General features: G+C 40.3%; 1 protein-coding gene across 1 annotated transcript in view; it reads right to left on the bottom strand.

Moving 5' to 3' along the window:
• Positions 1 to 24775, bottom strand: part of LOC117483484 (nucleolar protein 4-like) — a 146975-nt gene that overhangs the window by 50541 nt on the left and 71659 nt on the right. The window contains 1 exon segment of the mRNA XM_034131842.1: positions 13720 to 13873. Within this exon segment, the coding sequence (XP_033987733.1) occupies positions 13720 to 13873 (154 nt within the window).

Consider the following 24775-nt stretch of genomic DNA (forward strand, 5'->3'; position numbering starts at 1 on the left):
ACAGGTCTCTCTTGAGAATGAGACCCTTTGTCTCAATGAGATTTTCCCACATATTAATGTATAAAAGACATCAAAAAGTGCATTTTGCATGATAGGTCCCCTTTAAGTTAATATTGTAAGGAGAGGATTTACAAATGAATACTGCGATAACCAACAGCTGTGTGTGTGTGTGTATGTGTATGTGTATGTGTATGTGTATGTGTGTGTGTGTGAGATGGAGGGGTAGACACAGTTTAAACTGAAGCATGTGGGGATGGTAATCCTTTTGTAAATCTGCATGTGTGTGTAAGTATTTGTGTGTCTGTGTTTTACGTCAACATGTGTAAAGGATGAAGCGAATACATGTATCATTAGATCTGCAGCTGTGTGTGTGTGTGTCTGTGTCTGTCTGTGTCTGTGTCTGTGTCTGTGTGTGTGTGTGTGTGTGCAAAGGGGGATGATGAAGATGATGATGATTTTCAGGGCTGGATGGGTTTAGGTTGTGTGTGTTGACACGCTGCATGTTTTTAACCCTTTTCCGGCTCATATGCAGGATTGAGGAGGAGAGAAAGAGGTGGATGGGGAGGAAAAGAAAGGAGGGAATACAGAGGGAAAAGAGGAGGAGTTCAGAGGGATAAGTTGAGGGTGGTGAAAGCTGTGATGGATGGAAGGAAAGATGTTCAGCTTAAACATCTGTGTGGTTGGGATTGGAGGGTTAAAGCCCCTCCACCCCTCTTGTCTCTGTAACATCTGTCTCATCTTCCCCACCCCAGGGCAAGCCTCCACAGCTACTCTTATTCTCTGCGTTTTCTTTAGGTTCTTTTCTTTTTTTTTCACCATCAATCTTATCTCTGTACATCTACTGTATGTTACCTTGTCTTTGCATGTCTCTAACCTCCACAGCTGTCACAGACACGCTCTATTTTCAGAAATATAACATATATCACATCTCTGATTGATTCACTCAGAGATGGGTCGCAGTGGTAAGTCACAGTGATCCTGCATTAGCCGTCCTTGGACTCTTTGCATTCGAAGCTACTTTTATTGCTTTTAAGTAAAAGTGTACAAATGTCACAAAGAAGAGCACTATCAGATAGAAAACAGTTCTAAGGGACAGCAATGTTGCATTTATGTCATGTCAGAGTTATTTCAACTATAAGTTAAATGCTAAATAGTTTTGTTACTGTTAATGGGACTCTACGATATGTCTTACATGGTATTTGACAATATGAAAGTGCTTGAAAATGATGCAAACATGCAACATTCACAACAATCAGTGTCCATCAATGAATGGAATGAAATCCAGATTTAATAGATACGATTGCGTTTTAATGTCAATTTATTTCTAATCCCTTACTGGGCTAATTCTGTATTCCTACAACTTTCTTGATATAAACTGAGTTTATTCTTTGTATCTTTAATCAATAGTATTGATCTACGTCCTAATGAAAGCCCAAATGCTCTTTGTCTGTGGTGGAGTGTGTATTGGACCATGCTGTGTTAGAAGTGTGCATGTACGCTTGTTAGAGTCCTGGTACGGCCAGGTTTCCTCTTATATTAAGTTATTTGTTTCCCCCATGACAACATTGCGCATGTTATCAGCTCTAAGTTGGTTAGGTCTCACAGCCGTCCTGCTGCTGGGGAACGAGGAGGTCCCTCAGGTGAGTATCCGTCTCTTGGTTTTACTGCGCTGTCTTAAAAAGGCACTAGGTGTGTTTGTGTGTCTGAGCGTGAGTGTGTGTTTGTCTGAGCGTGTGTGGTGTTTTATGTTCCCAAGGAGGGGGCCAGCTGATAACAACGGGTACAAATTTCAGATTGGGACACATTTTATTGAGTGTACCTTTGGCCATCCTCAATCCTCCAAACCATAAAACAATAAGAGAATGCACACTGACACTCCCAAGGTCTTAAAACACCCCCAACACACACACACACAATGGTGAACACACAGACACCTTGAACCCGACACGGTTTGTTGAACTGGGTGAGGGGGGAAGGCGGAGGGGGTTGGCAGGAAAAGGGTGGAGAGTGAAGGATGTTTGGTGTGTGACTCTGAAACTGAAAAACAAGAAACGAGAAGAGGGACACATCGTTCAGCTCAGTAGATCCTAGTTGAAGAAAATAATCCAAACCGTTTGGACTTTAAAAATGTATCGGGACTGACAACATTTTCTCAGGGATTTTAGTGGCGCACCTGATTCACTTAAATGTGTATAAATGTCTCGATACATACATAATAATGCTTCTGTATTTCACCACAGGACTTAAACTTGATGCAGCCATTAAATCATATTAAATGCCTACTTTCTAAAACATCTTACTCTAGTTAGTTAAGAACAGGTCATGGTTTTGTAAGTCACGAATAAGTCCTCAGAGTCATGTCCCAGGTAAACCAGTAAACATTGCATTTTTTGTCTTAAACAAGACATAATGTGCCCTTTACCAACAAAGTTGCTGAAGATTGAAGATAAGGAATTTTAGAGAAAAATTTAAAATGTTAACAAATATGCATCGGGTCATATCAACAAAATACAACAACATGGACCCGGTTATATGACAAATTCACTAATTTAGACAGATATCTTCTTGATTCTTGCTCTATATAAGTGTGTATCTGATATGCAGGAAAAGGCAGCGTCCATGCTGATTTGAGAGCTTATCGAGTTCAATCAGACACTTCTGTAAAAGGCTGTCGAGGTTTCAGTCTCTCACAGCTCCAGACCTCATTACAGCCAGGCGGGAGGCAACTGCACTCTGCTCCAAGTCAACCGGCTAATTGCACTTACCAGAGGGACACACACACACAACTTACAAAATGTAAAATACACACAACTATAGTGCATAAGGTATAGACAAACACATGCAGAGTACACAAAACCCCAGGATAGAAGGGCAAAGGTGTGTGCATGTTTGTATGTATAGATACAGTATACACACGCACACTAAAACGCACGCACAAACAACATAAATATGTCAACAGGTTGTGCTCAGTCACAGCTGGTGGATACTCCTATAAGCAACACTAATTGTGATGCTATGTACTCCCCCTGTGAGTTTTCAGTGTGTATGTGTGTGTGTGTGTGTGTGTGTGTGTGTGTGTGTGTGTGTGTGTGTGTGTGTGTGTGTGTGTGTGTGTGTGTGTGTGTGTGTGTGTGTGTGTGTGTGTGTGTGTGTGTGTGTGTGTGTGTGTGTGTGTGTGTGTTGCCGAGCAGTATGGTGGGTTTTTAATATTAATTGCATAGCTTCTTATTTGAGTTTGAGTCTTAGAGGGGGGTTGTTAATAATTTAGCAGCTACTGTATCCCGCTCAGTGGAGAGCATTCCTCACCAACAAAACAGACACACACACACACACCCCACACAAACGAGAGACTTAGGAGCATACATAAACATACAATGGTCATTTATATGCAACCAGATGAGATGCAGCCTTGTGTTTCAACATAATTATTCACATGCAGCCGTGCACAAATTAATGAATGTGCATATATGCAAAACACACAAATAACTAACATACACTAACATGTGACACACACACATAAAACTACATACAATTGGTACAAAAACCCCAAATCAAAGAGAAATGTCACATGTTAATGCTTGTGTGCATTTTTAATGGTATTTCCATTAAGTTGGCCTCCAGGCTGACACCACAATGACCTAAAACTGTGTGTGTTTGTGTGTGTGTGTGTGGGGGGGGGGGGGTTGTATTTATTGGAGATAAATAATGTGTTGGGCATTTACATGAGAAATATTCATAAGACCCTGTGTGAGTTAAAGTTCAGTGGATTGCAGATGTGTATTTTTTTCAGAGAGGATTGTAGTAGTGTGTCCCGTTTCGGTTGAGAATAAAAATCTCTACGGCTTATAACACCCCAAGGGAGCTCTGTTAACCAGGAATATGATCATTTTATAAATGTTGATACGTTGGTCATGATTCTCGCAGAATATAAGTCATGCCCGGGGGCAACACATGTCGAAGTGCAGCAGACCTTCTAATGAGATGCCATTTAACTAATCAAGTGCAAGATGATTTACAAGGTGGTGTGTAAGAGGAAATATTACACTTCTGCAGCACAAACTGTTTACTTTTCACTTTTTGTATCTCTCCCAAAGGGGGAAACAACGATAAAAATGAGGGAGAGAGGGAGAATCACTGAGGGAGAATCACTTTTTGCTCACAATTAAAAAACGTGTGACAAGTGGTTGTAATCCCAAATTTATAAAGATCTGGGATCTGAAAGACTGTGAAACTGGAAGACTATGGTGTTTTTTGAATGAAAAAACTGACACTTTACTAAAGTACAAACAATTTGGTTGTCTCATTCAAGTTGAGGTCACTCTAGACCACACATGTCAAACTCAAGGCCCGCGGGCCAAATCCGGCCCTTGGTGGATTTAATTTCGGCCGGCAGGATAATTTCTAATTACTATTAGATCTGGCCCGCCGGTATATTGCACGCACACCTTCACTCAATCCTGAGGATTTCCTCCGCTCAGAGCCTGACCCCAAACATTGATGAACTTGCACCCAAGATGAGATGCCAAGTGTCTGGCTTGAACTAGCATCACAGAGCAGCAAACTGAGTTTCAATGGATGTTTCCTTTTGCACTTTTTTTCTTGCGACAACAGGGCATGTTTGTTTTTTTCTTTGAGGGAAATAGTTTTTTTGAAGCTGTTGTTGGCCTGTGGGAAGATGTAATAATAAGAAATGACTCCGGAAAAGCTGCAGATAGAGCCATAAGAAATGAATGCAACTAATTATTTCATGTTTAATGTTGTTTTTATAGGCAATAATTTAAGCTTTGTTAGTTCCAGGTTTAATATGTGCAATAAGTTCATTTCAATAAGTTTTGCAATAAACATTGAACCAGTCCGGCCCTCGACTAGTACCCATTTTTTTTATTTTGGCCCACTGTGTATTTTAGTTTGACACCCCTGCTCTAGACCAAACACTAATGCTGAAAACCTTGTCTAAAATGTTAGGGAAAGGTTAGGGAAAGATTGTGGTTTATAGCAATTAAGCTATAGTACAGACTTAGGGTCTGACATGAATAATTATAATAATAATAAGGTTCTCAACAACAACATTGATTGTTGGATTCCACCATCTCGACCCCCTTTATTTCCTACCCCTCTAAATAAAGGGCAAACTGATTCCTGTATGGCACTGAACTTTGATAAGCAACACAATTGTTTATTCTAAACATATTCTTTACAGATAATAAGCTGCCTACAAACAATACAAACACATATTTACCATCCATCCTGGTAATACTGCCAAAGAAAAGCTTTGATCAGATTGAAATGATCCTAGCCTCGGTCTGCTGGCCTCCATCTACTTTACTAGTGACATAGAGCAAGAGAGGATGATTTAATCCAACACTCCCTCCTCTCTTTCTAATTCAGTCTGACCTCCATTCCTACATCCATCCTGCAGTTCAGACCCTCTCCCTCCTCGCTGCCCCTCTTCACTTCATCCCATCCCTTCCTCAACCCCCCACTCAGCTTTGGGTAGCAGGGTTGAGGGGCATTGGGGGAGCATGAGGAGGGGGATCAAAGTCATCCTGTCGTTTGTTTCCCATTGCCCTACTTTCCTCTGCTGCACCGCTGTAACACATTAGACCATGTGGGCCACTGGCCTACAGCACCAGCGTGTGTGTGTGTGTGTGTGTGTGTGTATGTTTACGGTGTAAACACGCTGTATATACACACAGTACTGTATATACACACAGTACTGTATATACATGCACATGTGCGTTTATGGGACTGAGAAATTCAGTATTTCTAGAAGTGCAGCTCCATAGTGTGGGTATGTGGTTGAACACCAACATTATTAGGTGCATGGATATGTGTGTGTGTGCGTGCGTGTGTGCGTGCGTGCGTGCGTGCGTGCGTGCGTGCGTGCGTGCGTGCGTGTGTGGTGGCTCTGTCCCTGAGGGGAGAGTGATGCATGCAGGAAGGTAAACTCTGCTCTCTCTGTCTGAATTTCTGCCTGTTTGGCTGAATGTTTACCTGACAGTGTCTCCGCCTGACTGCTGCCTACTGTCTATCTGCACTCTTGTTTTCCCGACTGTTTATCTGATATAGCAGCATCTGCCTGTCTATGTGAATACTACTCTGACACTTTGTCTCCCCGCTTATGACTCTGAAAAATAAGCATCTCAAGTGCAGAGGGAAAAAAAGGAAAAATATAAACAGACCACAATATGTAAGAAAATAAGATCCTAACAGTTTATGCGTAAAGAGTACAAATCTGATACTGCAAATGTATGGTCATCGGCTGTATTTACTGTAATGAACATTGATATTACATTTGTAAAATTATGCTTGAAAGAGTATTTGTTTAGAAAATCAGAGGCCCCAGAACTGAACCTTGAGGAACACCTCACAATGCATCTTCAAAAACTGCTGGCTTGTCTTTTTTTATAGAGATTGATTCTAGATGATATCCTCCCAATGGAATATAAAAGTAGGTCCTTATAAAAGTCCTTGTTAGCTGTGTGCATCTTATTATTCCAGATAACACTGCCAAATCCAAGGCTGATTTAGTAACTGTTTTAATGTGACTGTTGAAACTCAGGTCAGAGTCCATGACTACACCTAGATTTCTGGCTTTATCTGTTGTTTTGAACATTGCAGACTGAAGCTCAGCGCTAACTTTTATACGTTCTGCCTTGGCTCCAAAAACCATTACCTCAGTTTTATCTTTGTTTAATTGGAGAAAGTTCTGACACATCCAGTCATTGATTTGTTCAATGCACTTACTCAGTGTTTGTTACGTAAATTTGTGTGTCATCCGCATAGCTATGGTAACTTATTTTGTTGTTTTTCATTATCTGAGCCAGTGGTAGCATGTAGATGTTAAAGAGAAGAGGCCCCAAGATGGAGCCTTGAGGTACCCCACATGTCATATTTGTCAACTCAGATGTGTATTTACCTATAGAAACAAAGTTTTTTCTGTCCTTTAAGTAGGACTCAAACCAATTTAGAACTGTTGCCGAAAGTCCCACCCAGTTTTCTAGTCGGTCTAGTAATATGTTGTGGTCAACAGTGTCAAACGCAGCACTGAGATCTAATAATACTAACACTGAAGTTCTGCCACTGTCTGTGTTTAAGTGGATGTCATTGAAGACCTTTACAAGAGCAGTCTCAGTGCTGTGGTTTCCAGCACATTTTATTCATTATTTTGGATGATCCGGCTTATTGTAAATGGGAAACAACATCTGCTAAATGAAGAATTCTAAATATGACCATGATAATGATGTTAATCTAAGAGAGGAATTAACAAGTGATGAAAGGATGGAAACTGTACCTGGAGTTTAAGAAAACTACATTTCTGAATCAGCTTGCACACTGGGATTTTTAAAGACTTGTCTCTAATCTGTACACACAGAAGACAGAGAGAAGTGTTGAAAGCTATCTTTTTAAACGATGGATGGATAGAGATGGAGGGAGAGGTCAGATGAGGGTCAGTTCAGTAATCTGTTTGACCCACCATCCTTTCTCTCTCCATCCACCTCCCCTTGTCACTCCATTATTAAAAAGATAGTGAGAAACAAGTTATACAGGTACATCTATAATATCAGCAGTGAGACAATTTCAAGCTCAGTGTGTCAGAAGGTCAATATATTGGACTATCTACAAACTGCCATTTTGTTCTCCCTGTTTCCATGCACTCCTATCCTCCTCCCCTCTTCTCTTCTTCCTAGACGCCGTCATTCTTGTTCTCCATTTCCTTCCCACTCTGTTTTCCCCTCCCTCTCTTCAATGTATACCATGTGGAGAGGACCTGTAATGTCAGCTCCATCTTCTGACAAGTCCTCTCCATCACTACCCCTATTCTACGGAACAAGGGGTCCGGCACTCAGCTCTCCAGTACAGCTGACAGGAGCCTCTCAGACGGGGGTGGGTCAGAAGAATAGAGGGGGTCTGGTGTGGATGGATCTCTGGAGCCTCGAGGGTGGGGATGATGCTGGCTACCCAGGATGAAGAGGCACTTCTACAGAGCAGAGAATGATGTGGAGAGGCGTGGAGTGCACACTCACACACACTTTCTCACACATGCACACGTAGCCCTCTCGGAAAGCTAAAGAATATAAGTGTTGTGAAATGAGACGATTGGAAGTGGAAGCAGAATTGGTGACCCGGCCTTCCTTCCGGCCAGTATGACTTCTGTCCAAGGTTGGACCCGATAGCATTGGTTTGATAAATTCAGAGTGACAGCTTGTGTCAAGGTTAGCCTTGCTGCAGTGCACTGGTTTGCCACTAGCACTTAATTGTGCAGCTGTTGGATGAAACCACATATCTTCCAGAGGAAAGGCAACAGTCATTTTCTCATTGATGCTTCATGATGGATTGTTTTGACCATTGATGTTTACAATCAGGGCGCCACAGAACTGGCTCATGAATCAACATGCAGCTAGAACAACTCTAAATCTAATTTTAGTAATTTACAAGTTGAGCTGCCTGTGTGTTTGTGATTCCTTTTTGCCTGGTTGATGAAAACATTTCTGATTTGGATTGTTTGCACAGATTTTCCCTCTTTCTCATAAGACCATCAGGCCTCTGGCTCTTTTATGCAACTTTCCAGTTTCCAGTTGTCCCTGGACTCATCAGTCAGCCATGAGCCACAAGTTTTCCAACTGCAAGTCTGGACTATAGTACAGTCAGAGCTTTTCATGTCAGCCGTCACTCTTAAGATGAGTGGAGCAGAGAAGAAGAAAGCAAGGTGGCGGTCAGGAGCTCTTAAAAGTGATATACTAGCTGCGTCTGAGCAGGACATTGGGTGAATGTGTGTGTGCGGACCATCTGCTCTGCTGAAATTAGCTGCCTACTCCAGTTAAATGCCTTGACAGCTTGCTGGTTAGGGAAACACCAACCTGATATTAACTCTTGGAGATATATCAACCACAAGCTCTTTGGCTGCGTGTTCAAACCGTAGCAGCTCCTCGCGGGAAAGATCTGCTGCGAGTTCTCCACAGTGCTCAGAGTTAAGTGGGCTTTTAGCGCTGGGAGAACTAAAATATATTGTTGACTTTAAAGCACTTCAAACAGGTTTAATATAGCAACAGCAGAAGTCATGACTAGCAAATCTCTCAAGCACCTTTTCAGAGTTAAAAGAAAAGAGTTAACATGGCAGAGGTAATTGCAAAGCACTACAGAAAAGGATTAAACTGGGACCACAGGAGTTCTCACAGTTATTCAAACACTAAAAAATAAAAATAAGAATGGCTCATTTGTTTCGGGATAACGTGTACTGCATTGTTCTGTGTTACACAGTATCAGGCATACATCGATGACATAACTTGCCCACAATGTCGTTTTTCTTTTAAAAAGAAAAACAAGGGGGGGACATTTCTTTCGATTCCTTTTCACGTAGGCAGCTTGCCTGTCATCAAATTCAGTTAAACTCATGTTTTAATCTACACGGAAAGGAACTGAGGCCGGGCTTTCCTTAGGGTGTGAGCTACTTCCAAGGACATGATTTCATTTTTTTTTTTTTGTAAAGGATGGCCTTGTTTTATTTTTCAAGAATCCACAAACACAATTCCAGACACGTGGGAACCCTGAACATTTCCATTATAATTAAACATCTGGCCAGGCAACCCAGCCCAAGTGTTTCATACATTACTAACACTGAACTGTACATGAGAGAAATAAGAGGATGCTGTGCTGCCAGCCGGTTTCCTTGGATTGGAGTCTTGATCAGGAAAGGCACTTCAACTGTGCCTCTCAGCTGCTCTGAGTGTTGTGGCATTTGGACGCCGACAAACCTCCTCTGGCTTCCATATGAGGTGTAGGGAACAGAGTGACCTTTTAATGACAGCACCTTATACACTCTGCCACCTACTGTAGACACAAAAAACACACACACACACACACACACACACACACACACACACACACACACACACACACACACACACACACACACACACACACACACACACACACACACACACACACACACACACACACACACACACACACACACACACACACACACACACACACACACACACACACACACACACACACACACACACACACACACACACACACACTATCTTTGTTTGAGATGACCATTGTGAGTGAAAAATAAATAAATACGTCACTTCATGGAAGCTGAAGTGGGAACTGATTGAGAAAACTATCAGTGGATTCATTGTAATTAAAAAATAATAGCTAGTTGCAGCTATATTTAAAAAATACTTTAAAGAACAAAAAAAACACCACATGCTCAGTGTAAAGCCATTTAACCCTATCACGTATGTTTTAAGTCCCTCCAGAGATGTTATGGAATACAGGGTTCATACACTTTTTCACCAATGATTTTCAATAACTTTTCCATGACTTCTCCATGACCTTTACCTAATTTTCCATGACCAAATGACTCTTTCTCAGCGATACCACTGAAAATGGTTTATTTTAACATGGAACAGGAAAATAAGGTCTGAAACATGTTGTGCCTATCTAAAACAAATCAAATAGTAGGCTTACTAGCTTCTACACGCTAAAGCAACTAAAATCTCTCACCAGCAAAATACCTCGACAGTTAAATGCCATTTTACGTTTCATTACTATACGATACAGTATTTATTATCATTATAGTATTACTATTTCGGCGATTAGATAAAATATAAATTATATTTGATGCAACTTTAGTTACATTTCCATGACTTTTCCAAAACGTTGGGAAAAATATTGTTTTCCATAACTTTTCCAGGGCCTGGAATTTGCATTGTGAATTTCCATGACTTTTCCAGGTTTTTAATGACCGTAGGAACCCTGGGAATATCTAACGTTAATAAATTGATACATTTCTACTGTTATTCTTGTGTGGCATAAAGGGATTATAACTGCGTTATCTTGTGTAAATAAACAACCTTGAGTGTGTCCTGTTTTTTCATTTAATCCTCTCTTGCTCAGAAAGGGACGTTTTCTGTGTTTCAGCACTACAGTATTTAATGCTGAGCACTAAACAATGTTGACAAACTAAAAATATAATCTTCAGAGGATTTCCTTACTCCCCCGACTCTATCCCTATACTTATCCCCTTATTCCCCCTCTCCTTATTTCCTCGTTCCTCATCCTGCAGAGAAAGAAAGATCTTGATGGAGAATGGTTGCAGCACTTTCCTCCGCCTGATACTGAACCGTCAAACTCACTCACATCAACACACACACCTGGGCTTCTTTCACTACACTGCTGACTTTTCACTATGCACAGTAGCAGCTTAAAGGAGTGGCATAAAAACACAGCCACATAGACTCATACAGTGCATTACAGTACCATTCGATGCACGCACGCACGCACGCACACACACACACACACACACACACACACACACACACACACACACACACACACACACACACACACACACACACACACCACACACACACACACACACACACACCACACACACACACACACACACACACACACACACACACACACACAACACACACACACACACACACACACACACACACACACACACAACACACACACACACACACACACACACACACACACACACACACACACACACACACACACACACACACACACAACTTGTTACAGTAGCAGGTAATTGCTGTATCCTTGCAGCATTATGAAACAATACGGCTGTCTTCAAAGTGAGGGGAGCCTTTCAGTGCAGAGAGAAAGAGAGCAGAGGCAGCAAGACAGGACGAGGGAAAGATAAATAATGTGTGTGTGGGGGGGCAGAGAGAAATGGAGGAGAGTAACAGGCAGGTAAGAAAGCAATAAGGTGGGAGGAGAGGGAATAAAAAGAACAGAGGGAGGCATAAGAAGAGAGAGCACTATGAGAGGAACAAAGTCTCCGTCCCAACCTTCCTGATCCAGAATCTTCCATTACATGACCGTTTGAAACCCTTCATGCATGTTATTTGTGTTTCCTCAAGGACCATGCTGTTGTATTTCCTTTGCAAAAAGGTTGAAATATGATAAAAGTGCCTTTTAAATCACTCTAACTCTTCACTTTGCTGCAAGACATTTCTCAAAATACATTCATATTCCAGGAATGCCATATATGAAATGTGAAGCTGAGAAACAGACAGTCAATCTGACAGCAGAGGGTATAAAATGAAATCGAAATGAATGGAGGAGACAGTTAAAATATGTCTTAATGAAATCTTGCACTGACTGTCACATTTGTTTATTTTCCCACACTCTGCCAAAGCCGATTTTGTCAACAAATATCACTGATGGTGTTAAAGTGCAACATGTTTCATTCAATATTTAAATGAACAGCAACACGTAAGTTTGATTATTGTTAACCATAAAACAGTTGTGTCATTCACAAACAAATGGGAGCTGATAATTTAATAAATTATGCCCATGGCAGCTACACAGTTGCCACGTGGAAACAACGAGAGCTGTGATTGGTTGGATCGGGCTGCTTGTGTTTTCAGGGTCAGTAATCTGCTGCTTTTCAGGAACACACAACAAGCAAAGCCTAACTACCTTCAGTTCTCCACAATCACTGCAACTAATGAAAGAACAGAAGCATGGTGGCTGCACAAAGCAAAGTAGAAGTTACCAGGATGTAACTTCAGATATATTATATTAAAGGTCCCATGTCATGGCCATTTCTACTGATCATAATTCCATTGTTGAGGTATACTAGAATAAATGTATGTTGTGCAATTTTCCAAACTCACATTGGTTTCTCATACAGCATCTCTGTAAAGTATGTGTAGTCACTCTCTGTCCTAAACGGCTTGTTGGAGCTCCTGCCCCCCCCCTGCCTTTGAGCCCAGTGTGCTCTGATTGGTCGGGATGTTGCGAGGCTCGCTGCTCAGTGAGCTGGCTTACTGGTGTGGTTTCCAGGTGGGCGATACAGCGAGACAGCGCGAAACTCATCCTGAGCACACACAAACACTCACAGCCGAAGTAAAAACAATAAGTGTGGCTTGATATGGAGTAAGAAAAAGGTTTATAAACGCTGTGAGAATGGGTCTGCAGAGAGCATTTCTCCGCGATCCCAACTCGTCTATTACCAACCAGGGAGCTCTATGCAAGTCAATGGGACTCCCTGTTGGTTGAAAATGTACGCTAAAGGTCCCTCCACTGCGTTGATAGTGACGCCAAGGGATCCTGGTGTGTGAGGAGCTCCGTGGATTGGTCCATTTTGGTTCCCGGAAGAAACAAATGGAAAAAGAGAAAACTCCAACGAGGCGCTCTGGGGCAACATAGACAGGTCTTTTCTGTGTTAGAGTTTTACTCGCTACAGGGTGTACTTTGAGGGTTTTTGACTCTGCAGACCGTTTACATGCATAAAAACCTTCATAACACACAAGGGGACGGGTAATAACCAGAAAAGCATGACATGGGACCTTTAAAATCACTCTATATAACAAAGTGACAGAATGTAAATGCATGACAACATCATTTAAACATCTATTCACAGTGAACTTTAAATTATAAATATTTCTTCTGTCTCGTGTTTTCTCTTTCATTCAGGTTTGTCCAGGTTTCCCACAACTTCACAAACATCTGATTCAAGGACTTTTCAATGACTCACCAGGCCGAATAACCACAGATGCAAAGACCGCACACAGACATGCAATAAATGTAAATGATTGTTAAAAGAGGCTCACAGTCAATAAAGAGGGGCAAATCGGGGTGGTAGCTATTCCTTGAATAAGTTAGTGGAAGAGCTTAGTATGAAATAAAGAGCAGTGTGTTTAACTTCCTGCCGGTCCTTACCGTCGTCCTCCTTGCTGTGTGTGTTCTGCGGACTGTGGCGCATCCTCTCCCCTCGGCTGGCCGGGCTCAGGTCAGACGCTGCTCCCAGATCAGCTGCTAACCATGTGGGCTCGCTCATCTCTGCCTCCTCCTCGCTGCTCAGTGAACTGTCATCCTGCAAAAGGAAAGAACAAACAGGAACATAAGATATCTATATTTGCATAGTAATCAACAAGTACAGTGGCGAGCCGTCAGGGCCCTCTAGGCCCTCTGTGAGGGCCTAAGATATTCCAAAAAATAATATTTAAAAACATTAAAAAAAATAATATTTTTTTTAAATATATATTTTTTTAATATTATTTTTGTTATATTTTTCATTAGTTTTACCGAAAAAAAACTTGATTTAATTGTATTTAAAATAACATTTCCAAAGAAATAAATCCTTCGAATCTGCCTGTTCATTCTCTGTTTGAATGTAGGGGTTACATGAAAGAAGCTCGCCTGGCCCTCTCTGCGATTCACAGAGGGCCCGCTATAGTAACTGAACGAGAGAGTAATGTCAAATGACAGTACAATTGACCAATCATATCTTCCCTCTAAATGGGTGGGTTTTATTATAGCGGACTTTATGACAAGTTCCGCCCGCTGTGAAACTTTTCTTGTTTCCATAGCAACAACAACTTCCTGTCAACAGCGTGAACTCACCTTCAAAATAAAAGCATGCCAAATTACACTTAAGACATACAACGGCAACGAAAGTAACAAACACAATGCAATATCATTTTCAATGTCAAAGAACACAAATTGGGTTCACAGGTGTTGTTTTGTGTGGTAGAGGGTCGCTGTCATTGATGCGTTTTGCACCCTGGGCCGTTGTTTTGATATTCCGCTGAAGTATATGCTGTGACGTAATAACTATTTTTTTTTCTTTTTTCGAGGGAAGGGGTGGGGGTCAGAGGGCCTAGGTATAAAGCTCACGGCTCGCCACTGAACAAGTATTTGTATAGATCCAGACAAAGGGAATATACAATCAAATAAGACCACAACATTTCATTTTTCAGGCATTGATCATTAGAGAAATCCAACGGTCAAGAATCTTGAATAACCAGAAAACACATTTGATCTATTAAAAGGGAATGTGGTTATTGCTGGTAAACACTACATACGAATTCAAAGTCTTCAGATTGCTTTACTGATCATATTACAAAAGTGTCTGTCTTACAAAAGATTACCTTGAAGTTGATGTGGTTTGCACTTTACACAGGTGATTGGCAAAGTGATTTACTGACAGTAAGTATTTCAAGAATGTTATTTCCTTTAACAAATATTTCACTAAAATAATTCTTGCTTCAACCTGAGATGTTTTATACAACATTTAATGGCAGAGTTTGAAGTTGACTTCAAACCAAGGACGAATTGGGGAGTAACTTGACTGACAACACTGTGAACCTTTAAGATCTTTTGTAAGAAAAAAGCAACATTGAACCTTTGTGTATGCTTTTGTCTGATTTAATCAAAAAAGTACGGAGACAACGTCAAGCGCAGATAGCATCTCACAAGGACACATTTATCGCCTTTCCTTTGTGCCTAAAAGGCTCCTCTTAGCATTCTGCTACTCTTTTTACCCTTCAAGTGCAAACAAATGGCAAAACACATTAGTGGACAGGTGTGTAGATCATGATAGAAGTGTTGAAAAAATGTTTCCTCACTTGCAGACGTGTCAAAAAAGTAAAGCAATATGAACTATAAGGAAGAAAACAAGTCAACCTTTTTTTTGTAAATCCATCCGATTATCCACCTTTTCATGAATGAAAATGTTTCGAGCCCTTTTTAATCTTTCTATTCAGCATCCAGGCATGACAGCTGCTCCGCCGGTTTAACCCAAACATCAGAGGAAACAAGAAACACGAGGCAGGGGAACAGCAGGCAGGCAAATCAAACACAACATGCGTCTCAGTGTGCTGCAGGCCTCGCTGCAGCACACTGAGACGCTTTCCTCATAACTCTGAGCGCCTGCCTTTCACCTCACACACTCCTCAAAACATGAAACACTCCCAATGGAAACAGTTTGCCAGTCAAGAGTTTCCAAAAGCTGAGCATGAACGTTTTTATGAAATAGATTTAACGGCTGTTAGATAAAACTGTGACTGACAAAAGCATAAAAAGATGTACAGACTGAACATAAAGTGAAGTTTAGAGATGATTCAAGACAATGGAAAGACACACGTGGGAATACAAATTGTGAATAATCTTCATTCAAGTTAAGAAGTCGCAAATGTAAGCTCAGCCTGAAGCTAAAATTCCCTATGTCAAGGTGACACATGGAGGAAAATAAAATATAATTAAAAAACGGTAAAACTGTGAGCCAGGTAACAGCAAGAGCCACTGGCTGTTTGTAGCAAATAATCATGAACAGATAAAAACACTAATCACTGATATTTGTACAATTTAGGACGTGTATACTGCACGATATTATAGGGTTAGGCAACTAAGTACGTTTAAGACAGTGGGTTATAAAAAGCAAGGATAAAAAATGTTGTTTTCTGCATTAAAGAAAGACATTCAACACGACCCTCCACCTTTATGACCTCCATTTCCTTTACATCTCTCTACGAATACACAATACCTGCAATATACCTTCAATATGTACAACAGTCCTGTAACTTGACCCAAGAATTCAGGGTCTTTTTGTGTATTAAAGTCTTCTGAGAAAACATAAAAGACTGGATGTTCCATAACCTACTAAAATGTAACTCTGACAAGAGAAGACTTTGGATAATAAGCTGTGAACACACCCCAGAAACACACTCCATAACCCCCTTACTCAGCGACAAGAAATCTACGCACGCACACACACACACACACACACACACACACACACACACACACACACACACACACACACACACACACACACACACACACACACACACACACACACACACACACACACACACACACACACACACACACACACACACACACACACACACACACACACACACACACACACACACACACACACACACACACACACACACACACACACACACACACACACACACACACACACACACACACACACACACACACACACACACACACACCACACACACACACACACACCACACCTCTATAGCTGTTATCAGCATCTAAGGGAGACTTGCACTCTCAGTAATGAGGCCCTAAGTGGTACAACTGCCTTTTACTACACACACATGTTCACACACAAACACATGCAAACAGTGGAAAGATTAATGAATGAGCAAAGACCTCGACGACACTGGAGCTAAGTAGCAGTAAACTGGTCCTTTCATCACTGTTGTGGCCCTAAAAACGATGAAATAAAAGGTGGACTGGCAGGCGCAGAAGCCTCATGGCACAGAAGTCACATTTAGTTTCTGGTTATTATACATCCGTGTCACCCTTCACTCTGAGCAGGGTACGATGCATAATTCAGCAGTTTACATGTGACAGTGAACAAAATGTTGCAGCTAATAATGAGAGCTGCTCTGCAACAGGATTGGCTGATAAAAAGAAAAAGGTGAAGAAAACCGACGCAGATACAAAATCACAACATAAGTGTTCCACTTGTATAGCTGTTTGCGTATGCAATTAAACAGAAAGTTAATTCATTCCTGGGGGAATCTACGTAACTGCGGATCTGTTTTTGTAAAGAGTTAAGGTAGTTTAACATATTGTGAATGTATTATTATTTTTGCTAAAAACTTATGGTTATCAAAACCTACACCGCCTAAAGGGTTAGGGTTGGGTCACTTTAATTTAACTATTCCAGTTAAATTAAAGTGGAATAGTTCATCATTACATTTAAAACAGTGCATTATTGGTCCTGTTTTGTCTCGGTTTTGTTCAGGGCGCATATTCGATAATAGTCGACGGTGAAAAACACACTAAATAATAGTTTTCCTAATACCGGTGGTGTTTCTATCCTTCGATAAAGAGATTATTTTCATTGGGTGGATCACCACAGGGCATACTTCAGATACAAAACTGTGTGGAAACCAGGCGATGGACTGCATTGAAATATGTACGTTTACTAATTTAGTCTATAAAGTTTTTACCCATACACTATTTATACATTATACATAAAAAGGGATTTTTGTTGGCCTTTCTTCTACTTCTACGAGTTTACATTACTTGATTGTTTCCTCTTGATTAATTGCACAAAAAAAGGTAAAGTACCTCTGCTCATGTAGCAGAGGGGATCATGGGAACAGAGTTTGGATGGGGGGGGCGTCTGGAGGTCATCAGGTTCACAAGGAGGTTTGGGGGTAGATAAAGCCTAATCGCTTCCCCTGAGCACGAGTAGCTTTAAAATAAGAGGCTTTTTTGTACATGTCAAGTAACCACATTGAGTGTCATTATTTCAGCACAGAAACTGTTATTTTTCATTCAGTTGGTAATTTGCAGCCTCAAAGATAATTTTTCGACACCTTTTCCTCCCATGTCATCAATTCCCAACATGTAGTAAGAGTAAAGAAATCCATGTTATATATATTATCTCTTATATCTATTCAAATATAATGTGCACATAAGTATTCATAGCCGTTTCAATCTGAACTGTCAATCTTAGAGGCAACAAGCATCCCATCTTTTTAATAATTAGTTGATGTTCTGTCTTCTCGTCAAATACCCTAACCAGCCAGAGGGAGTGTTCGAACTACAGTTGGATGTTACTCTTTAAACCAACAGAAAACCTTCCTCCATGCTCTTTTTCGCTGTCACTGCACAATCAATTAAAAAATGAACTACCGCAGGGGATTCCACGGCTCCCATTGAAAGAGAAAAAGACAGTTGTATATAAACAACTCTTGGTGTAGCTCCTGTAGTGAGTCCATGTGGCAGCACTGACCCATATCTGTCCATTCAAGAGTCTTCTCAGAGGACGAGCTTCCCCCGGCTCGTCACACTGGATTAGCTTCCTCGCTGCAGCCAGACAGAACGACTACACTCACCAACAGAAAGTGGAAGCATCGATGTAGGTTTGAAACCAGCTAAGCTTTCCAGAGAGCTGTGTCATTAACTCTGAAAGCCTTCAATCCAGGGAAAGTCACGGCGTCAGACACCTAGTCCTGCAACATCGCATTATACTTCTAATGTGTCTACAACAGGCAGATGGTGTTTGGAATTCATTTTCGAGCACCTACCTACGTCTCATTTATTCTTCGTGTTGCAGGGTTCTGTGATCATCTATTTCAGGATGTGAAAAAACATATGCCATGAGTGTAAACCGAAGAAAAACAAGAAAAGGAAGAAGTATACAATAATGTTTATGAAGGTTTCTCATATTTTAAAAGTTGAATCCAATTAAAAGTTAGCATGTTGACTGACAGTAACCTTTAAAACTGTTTCTTTGATTCGCTTGATTCATTAATTGATTCAAAAACCACAAACCACTTTTAAGCAAAGTAAAAACTGCCCTCCAGAGAACAAGGGTCCATTTCTTTTGCGCCAGATATCAGGAACAAACTCCCAGTAAACTGCAAGAAGAAGACTTTTATGTCTGATAATTCAATCAAATAATTATTCATGTCTTACACTGCTCTGTGCACTATTTTACTCAACCTTATTTTTTTGGCTTGTTTTCATTTTTGACTCGGTCTGCTTTTTAAATGACTGTTGTTAATATTGATTGGATGTGTTTCACTGTCCTATTGCACTTTGTCTTCATTCTTCTGAAGTTTTATGTCAAGCGTTTTGAAGTGCCATTGTTGATGAAATGTGCTATGTAAATGAACTTGCCTCACTTGGAGTTAATACGTTTTTCTTCCTTTACCTTTCAAGTTTCTTCCAAATAATCATGTTATTTTAGCTGTGCACCATTTTTATGCTGTTAATTGAAGCTCAGAGAAGCCAACTGACATGCCTCAGGGTCAAATTGTATTAAACACTTTGATGTGGAGCGTATCAAAAATAAAACGCTGAGCCTCTGTGGGGCTTTAGGTTGTCAACACCAAATATGAATCAGCAGGAAAATGTAACATCAAAGGGCAAATAATGAGAGCTGGACAAAAGTCAACTGCAGGTTTGAATGCCTAATAAAAAGGGTCAATATTATTAATGATAAATTGATTCAGACAATGTTTAAAGGCAACTGAAATCCCCCACACTTCCCAGTATTCTTCTCTGAAAATGTTTTAAAGAGCTAATATGCAGAGGAAAGAAAGAAAGCGGCTCCAGGCATTAGCACTGTGGGCTAATACCGCCTCATAGCTAAATGTAATTCCAGGAGGGGAGAAAAGGGAAAACCCAAGATTTCCAGGGCTCACATTCCAGGCCGGTTACAGATATGCAAGTTTGAGAGCGATTTTGTGAATTAAGGGCTCGGCATGTTAATCAGCTCGGAGACTATTCCGAGGCTGGTAATTCACCACAGCCCGGCACATGAATCAACTCTGACAAATGATCAAATGAGAACTTATTTTAATCTACTCTTAATTCCTTTTCAATTACTATCATCGCCAGCCCACATTACCTCATTTTCAATTACCATATAATCTCAATGCTATAATAACTGGTTAGTGTACATCTCTTTGTCGTGGTGCTGGAGGACTGAAGAACAGAGGATTCGTATTAGACTCGGGAAGCTATCTAATGGTAAATCTGTCCGACTTCACTTTACATAAAGGCTCTTGGAAAAAGAGCGCTGATGAAGACATGAAGAGGCTCATCTTCTTTGGTGCTGTGAAACCGAACAGCTCTTTTCTTTTTGCTCTGACCAGAAACCAGTTTCTATGAATGTAGACGCATGTCTTGGTATTGTAAAGTTCTCTTGTCACATTGAAGGTAAGTCACCTGATCGAAACTACATAACAAGAACGTATTTGTCAAATAGGAGCGATACCTGGAATCAAAGTAAAATAACAATGTGTTTTTAATTGTGTATGTGTGTAACAAAGACATGTTTAGAATTGGCATTCCAGAAGGGTAAAAGGTGAGATTAGGGTTAGGGTGTGAAGGTGGATTAGCAAATGGATAAGAAGTGGAGGATTGGATGGCTTAATGGTGGGAATGATTAGACAGATAATTTATGGTAGGACTGGTTGGCTGCTTGCTTTCGTCTATATGATGGGACTGTTAGCTGTGTTCGTGGTGCAGAACTTCTTTATCCTCTGAGGACGAAGTTGCTCTGTTCCTACGATTTGAGATCGATTTCAATTTTATTTTGACTTTCTTTATTACTTTAAATATAACAAAAGTCAAACATGTTTATAAATGATTGATTCGTTTGTCTAAAGGGAATTACATTTTCCACCAGTGCACACAAATGTATCATTGCAAGTCTCTTTTTTAATGAAATAGTGTCGATGAACAAATAAAGAATCAGTCTCTATTATTTATCATCGACATGTTAAAGGACAAGGCTGTTGATGAGAAATCTTCTTAAAAAAAAAAAAAACAACCAATGAATTAAACCGCCTCGGGTATCTACTCCTCTGTGCCATAGAGCTCCAATGTTGTCCAAAATCTATTAAATCAATCGACATCCATAAGAACACGACATGTTACTTCATGAACACACACACTTTTGTAGATTATTTTGACTCCCACATACAGCGTCATGCTGACACAAAATACTCACTAAAGTACCAAATGTGGATTAAATATTCCCCAACGAATACACTATTTCTTTAGTGTACATTAATACAAATACATTTGTGAGCTGTGAGTCCCAGATGGACCGGATGTGTGTGAGATTTACTGACAATAAGAAAAATGTGGAATAGCAAATCTAAAAATATCACAGGCTTGATATCAAATGTTCCTTCTTGAGCCAAAAAGCCAACAATAAATCAGTGTTACAACTAAAATATTGAGCATGGTGAAATATCACCTGTTCAATAAAGTGCTACAACAACATCTTATCTGTAGAAATGTGCTCTCCGAGGCAGACTTTCCCCTCTTCTGTTTCTCCTCCTCATCTCCATTTTCACCCAGTCAGCTTGTGTCTTTTTAGTGTGTGTGTGTGTGTGTCTTTTTAGTGTGTGTGTGTGTGTGTGTGTGTGTGTGTGTGTGTGTGTGTGTGTGTGTGTGTGTGTGTGTGTGTGATTTATTAATGCTCTCAGTAATGACCTGTGGTAATCTGCATACGGATGAACAGCAGCGTGCCTCTGATAGATTAACACATAAACGGGGCTTGAAGCAATCAGATAACACTCAATATCACTTTTGTCTCTCTTTGTCTATATCTTAAGATAATCAATTACAGAACGTACTGTATGCAGAGAAACACTCGTCGAACCGATGCAGTAAAAAGGTTTGGAGATAAGTGGTTGAAAAAATGGTTACTTAGTTTCCTTTTATCCATCTCAAACATGCAGTGTGCACTTGTTATAAGCAGATAATTAGTTAATAAAATATTACCAAATCATCACCTTTTAAGTTAAAATAGTGACATTTTTAGCGAAGTTACTTATTGACACGGACAGCAGTAGCATAATCATTAATTTGGAATACATTTTTGGGCCGAATGACGAATGTCTGACCAATATTAACTCTCTATAAGCTCTGTTTTTGGTCTCCACCCACTCCAAATGGAATTAACTGTCTCTTCGGCTGCTAAATGCTCCACCATGTTCACCAGTTAGCCTTACACTATGTCAGTCTGCTGTTTGCTGCTAAGCAGGTACTATACGGAAGCTTTTTACAGCTTTTTCTCTGAAAACGACTTTATGAGAGTGCACCAGAACCGTTGTGGGTCTGACAGATAAACAGAAGCTGAAACTCACTATGAAACCTTGTAAAGCTGCGAAGTCAGGTGATATTTCTCTGTAAGTTCTCGTTGACTTTTATATATTTCCCCAAAAATATCTATTCCTACTACATTTTGACTAGATTTAATGATGTTTGAAAGTGGGCATACAATGAAACACGGATGAAAAACTTGAAACATTATTACTTTGGTAGTCATCAGTAGTTTTTCAAAAGTATTCAATATTAAAGATTTCCAAGTGACGTAGTAAATAAAGTTCTCCTCCTGAAACTCTATACAAACTCAGCTGTTTTCAGTCCGTTGCCCTCGGCTATAGGAGCCACAGCTCACAGACAGTGATGATGATGATGATGATGAGGATGACGACTGCTCTGAGGATTATGAGAGATGCAAAGCAGTAAAGTGCAGCCGAGATAAATAATTAACAGACTCTCTAGTTGATTGTCTATTTTGAACAGAGTGGAGGTGAGAGCAGCCGCTTGTGTTTCAATTTCCGTCAAAAGAACAAAGCAAGAGGCCTGAATCAGAAAGAGGGAAGATAAGATAAGATAGAACTTTATTGATCCCAATTTGAGACAATAGGAGGAGGAGGAAGAGGGAGTTGTGATTTGGGACAAACCCCTACATGTTGCACATGGTATTTTCTCTCAGGAGGGAAAGAAGATGAGGGAGACAAGGGAGGAGCAGCAGGGAGGAGAAGAGGAGGACAATCAAGAAAAAGGCAAGAGGTGAGATGCTTTGGAAAAGTGAAGAGTGCGACAACAGACAGAGAAAACTGCAAATGAAGAAACAAGTGGAACAAGTAGAAGATGATGGGAAATGTCAGCTCTGGTTATGAAAGGGAACAGCTGGAGCAGAAGAGGAAAACAAAAGATTAGGTAGCAGGAAAAAAGAATGATTCAGACGGAAGCTTTTTATACAAACAGGCTCAGCACCGTGTCCCGGCGCTTCAATTACCTTAACCTCTGATTTCTGCACATTTACTGCAGATTTACACTTAAATGAAAAGGCTTCATGTTTTTCTACACCTGTCACAAAGATATTTAACACTACACATTATATAAGGGGAAATACATATTTTATACAAGACATCCTGACACATGTACTGTTTAAACTCTACAATACTACCACCAGTGGCGAGCCGTCAGGGCCCTCTAGGCCCTCTGTGAGGGCCTAAGATATTCCAAAAAATTATATTTAAAAACATTTTAAAAATATATATTTTTTTTAAATATATATTTTTTTAATATTATTTTTGTCATATTTTTCATTAGTTTTACCGAAAAAAAACTTGATTTAATTGTATTTAAAATAACATTTCCAAAGAAATAAATCCTTCGAATCTGCCTGTTCAGTCTCTGTTTGAATGTGAAGGGTTACATGAAAGAAGCTCGTCTGGCCCTCTCTGCGATTCACAGAGGGCCCGCTATAGTAACTGAACGAGAGAGTAATGTCAAATGACAGTACAATTGACCAATCATATCTTCCCTCTAAATGGGTGGGTTTTATTATCGCGGACTTTATGACAAGTTCCGCCCGCTGTGAAACTGTTCTTGTTTCCATAGCAACAACAACTTCCTGTCAACAGCGTGAACTCGCCTTCAAAATAAAAGCATGCCAAATTACACTTAAGACATACAACTGCAACGAAAGTAACAAACACAATGCAATATCATTTTCAATGTCAAAGAACACAAATTGGGTTCACAGGTGTTGTTTTGTGTGGTAGAGGGTCGCTGTCATTGATGCGTTTTGCACCCTGGGCCGTTGTTTTGATATTCCGCTGAAGTATACGCTGTGACGTAATAACTCTTTTTTTTTCTTTTTTTCGAGGGAAGGGGTGGGGGTCAGAGGGCCTAGGTATAAAGCTCACGGCTCGCCACTGACTACCACTAACACTCGGATGGCAGTGGATGGACTCCTCAACCATTTTTATACTTGTTGACTAGTTTGTTTGCCCTCTCAAACAAAGCATGTGGTGTTCAGGTTAATGGGGAGAGGGTTAAACATTATATTTATAGGTCATGGTGAGATTACATTCCTAAAATGTGTGTTTATTTTCTTCCTTAACACAGTAATGAGGCTATATTTCTTCCTTTTTATCCATTCATATAACATGACTTCATTAAGGTAAGTTACTTTTCTCTTTCTTGACAGTTGCAGAAGTACAATCGGTTGGAAATCCTTGCAGTGTATTGTTAGAATTATTTGTATGACTATAAGGCAGTGCGTTAGCATTTGTAATATCTGTAACTGAGTATAGAAGTGTATTGATTATTGTTTGTGTTTCCAGAGCAGGACAGCCGGATCTGGTCGTATGGTGATGCTAAGCTAATCAGGTTA

Source organism: Trematomus bernacchii, unplaced genomic scaffold (genome assembly GCF_902827165.1).
Source record: "Trematomus bernacchii unplaced genomic scaffold, fTreBer1.1, whole genome shotgun sequence".
In the NCBI taxonomy this organism is placed as follows: Eukaryota; Metazoa; Chordata; class Actinopteri; order Perciformes; family Nototheniidae; genus Trematomus; species Trematomus bernacchii.